The 2,500-nt window shown below is 29.7% G+C and overlaps 1 protein-coding gene across 1 annotated transcript in view; it reads left to right on the forward strand.

Annotated features, from left to right (window-relative positions):
* The first annotated feature begins 614 nt into the window (after window positions 1-614).
* LOC125038869 overlaps window positions 615-2,500 on the forward strand; it is a 4,790-nt gene continuing 2,904 nt past the window's right edge. Inside the window, exon 1 of the mRNA XM_047632493.1 lies at window positions 615-673. Within this exon, the coding sequence (XP_047488449.1) occupies window positions 615-673 (59 nt within the window). The remainder of the gene's footprint in view (window positions 674-2,500) is intronic.

A 2,500-nucleotide genomic window follows, 5' to 3' on the forward strand; every position in this document is an offset into this window, starting at 1 on the left:
AATTAAGTCTTAATAGTCAATATTAAACGTAAAATTGCAGCTTTAATTCACTTTACACACTTAAGATGAATATGAATTCGTTTGGCTTTAAGTTCCTGTGTAGCTGATTATCACTTGCACTCGGTAATTATTTTGTTATATTTGCTTGCTAAGGCTCGGGGTCGCTTGCCATGCATAGTCGGGTTTTCAATCCTTTCTTTTTAATTTCAAATAAATCGTAATACTGATTCAACACATGATTAACATTTTTCTAGCATGTATGATGAACAAGAAATCAATGAATTTCTGAAAAAAAGTCAATTTGCTCTACAGGATGCATTAGATCCATAATACAAAAAAGTAAAGTAAAATTCTTTCCTCAGTGATGTTTCCAATGGAAAGATAATTCATGTCACTGGACAAAAACTTTGAATGTGTACGAGGAGGCAGGCCTTAGAGTTTTCGACAGCAGAAGTTCTCCAAGTTGTACTCAACTTATCAAGATTCCTCAAGGGTCATCAAGATTCCATATCTGACTTCCATACACTAATAGACACTGACTGTTAAATAGCAACAGCTTCAACTACCAACGTGCAGCATAAAGGTTATTAATATTTGCTTTAATTCTCAATCTCATGTCTTTCATGGTTGTGGTATCAACAGGACTTCCACTGGAAGACTTCAAATACAAAAGGTACTATTCACTTCTAATATTTTTGTATAACATTACCAAACATCTTAATTACAACTCTATCAGAGGGAAAGCTGGAATCAGAAAAAAAAGTATTAGCATACATTTACTAGGCTTGAATCACAGATCTGTATTATTTTCCTCGTGGAAAAACATCTTGGTGTTACAAGTACTAAATCGTCCGCACAAGCAAATGCATTAGAAGAGATTCCCTCCAAGTAGCTTTCATCCTACGAGCATTTAAGTTAACAATTAGAGGATCTGTATAGATAGAAACTAGCAATAGTCTCATAATTCCACCTTGTTTTACCCAATTCATTAACAATAATGATAATGATATTGATAAAGATAATATGAGTAATAATAATAATAATAATAATAATAATAATAATAACACAATGATAATAATAATCATGATGATGATAACATAATAAAAAACATTTTGATTATGATAACAATATCAATAATAAATGATGATAATGATAATATCAATGATAAGTGTAATACAAGTAGTTGTAGTAATTATAATGATAATGATAATAATGATAGTAATAATAACAATCAAAATAATGATGATAATGATGATATTGATAATAATAATAGTAATAATAATGATAATAATGATAATAATAATTATGCAAATAATAATAATAGCAACAATGATAATGACAATAATAATAGTGATGATAATAATGCAAATAATAACAATAAAAGTGATGATAATAATGATAATAATAATAATAATGATGATAATATCATAAGAATACGAATTTCGTTAACAAATATAAGAGTAAAAGGTGTTGATATAACTAAGAGCAGGAAAGCACAAACTGAAAATTATTTACGATGTTATTGTTATGTAATTCTGTAATTTACCTAATATAAGATAAAACGAGAAAATGAGTAACAGTGTTTGAATTTGTCAGCAACCCAATTATGCAAACATGAAGGCAGATGAAAAAACTTCGATAGGAACCCGATTTCAAAATATTAACATAAATGTAGGAAGTTATCACAGAAAAAAGTTACCTACGCTCGTTGGCAACTGATTCTACCGATACGATGGCGCACGGCCAAATTTATCAAACCTTTTGCATTTCGATTTTAGATTTACTGAATTGTAAGACAGCTGATTCTACAATAGTAGTAATAGTAGTGAAGTAATGATAAAATTAATAAAAAAATAATTATTATGATAATAATAATGATGACTTTGGTAACAATGATAATGATAATGATCTCTCTCTCTCTCCTTCCTCCCCTCCCCCTTTCTCTCTCTCTCTCTCTCTCTCTCTCTCTCTCTCTCTCTCTCTCTCTCTCTCCCTCCCTCTCTCTCTCTCTCTCTCTCTCTCCTTTCTATCCCTCTCCCTCTCCTTCCTTCCCCCTTTTCTCTCTCTCTCTATCTCTACTTCACCTTCCAGCTTGTCAGCAATTTCCTTCCCTTTCTTTTCCTCGGTGACTCGTTCTCCTTCTCGGATTTTATTACGATTTCCGAGCTGTCAAATTGAGCCTGAAATATTTCCCGCAGACTTTCGGTGCAATGTATAATTCATTTGTCGGGATATTCATTGCCAGATGCATAATGGCAGTTTGCGTGTTTGTGTACATAGGTATGTATCTGTGTGTGCGTGTATACATATATTCCTGAATGATTTTAGAAATTAATATATATATATCATATATGCATACGATATATAAATATATATATATATATATATATATATATATATATATATATATATATATATGTATATATATAATATAGTTATATATATATAATATATATATATATATATATATATATATATATATATATATATATATAGATGA

Source organism: Penaeus chinensis, chromosome 26, assembly GCF_019202785.1.
Source record: "Penaeus chinensis breed Huanghai No. 1 chromosome 26, ASM1920278v2, whole genome shotgun sequence".
Classification (NCBI taxonomy): domain Eukaryota; kingdom Metazoa; phylum Arthropoda; class Malacostraca; order Decapoda; family Penaeidae; genus Penaeus; species Penaeus chinensis.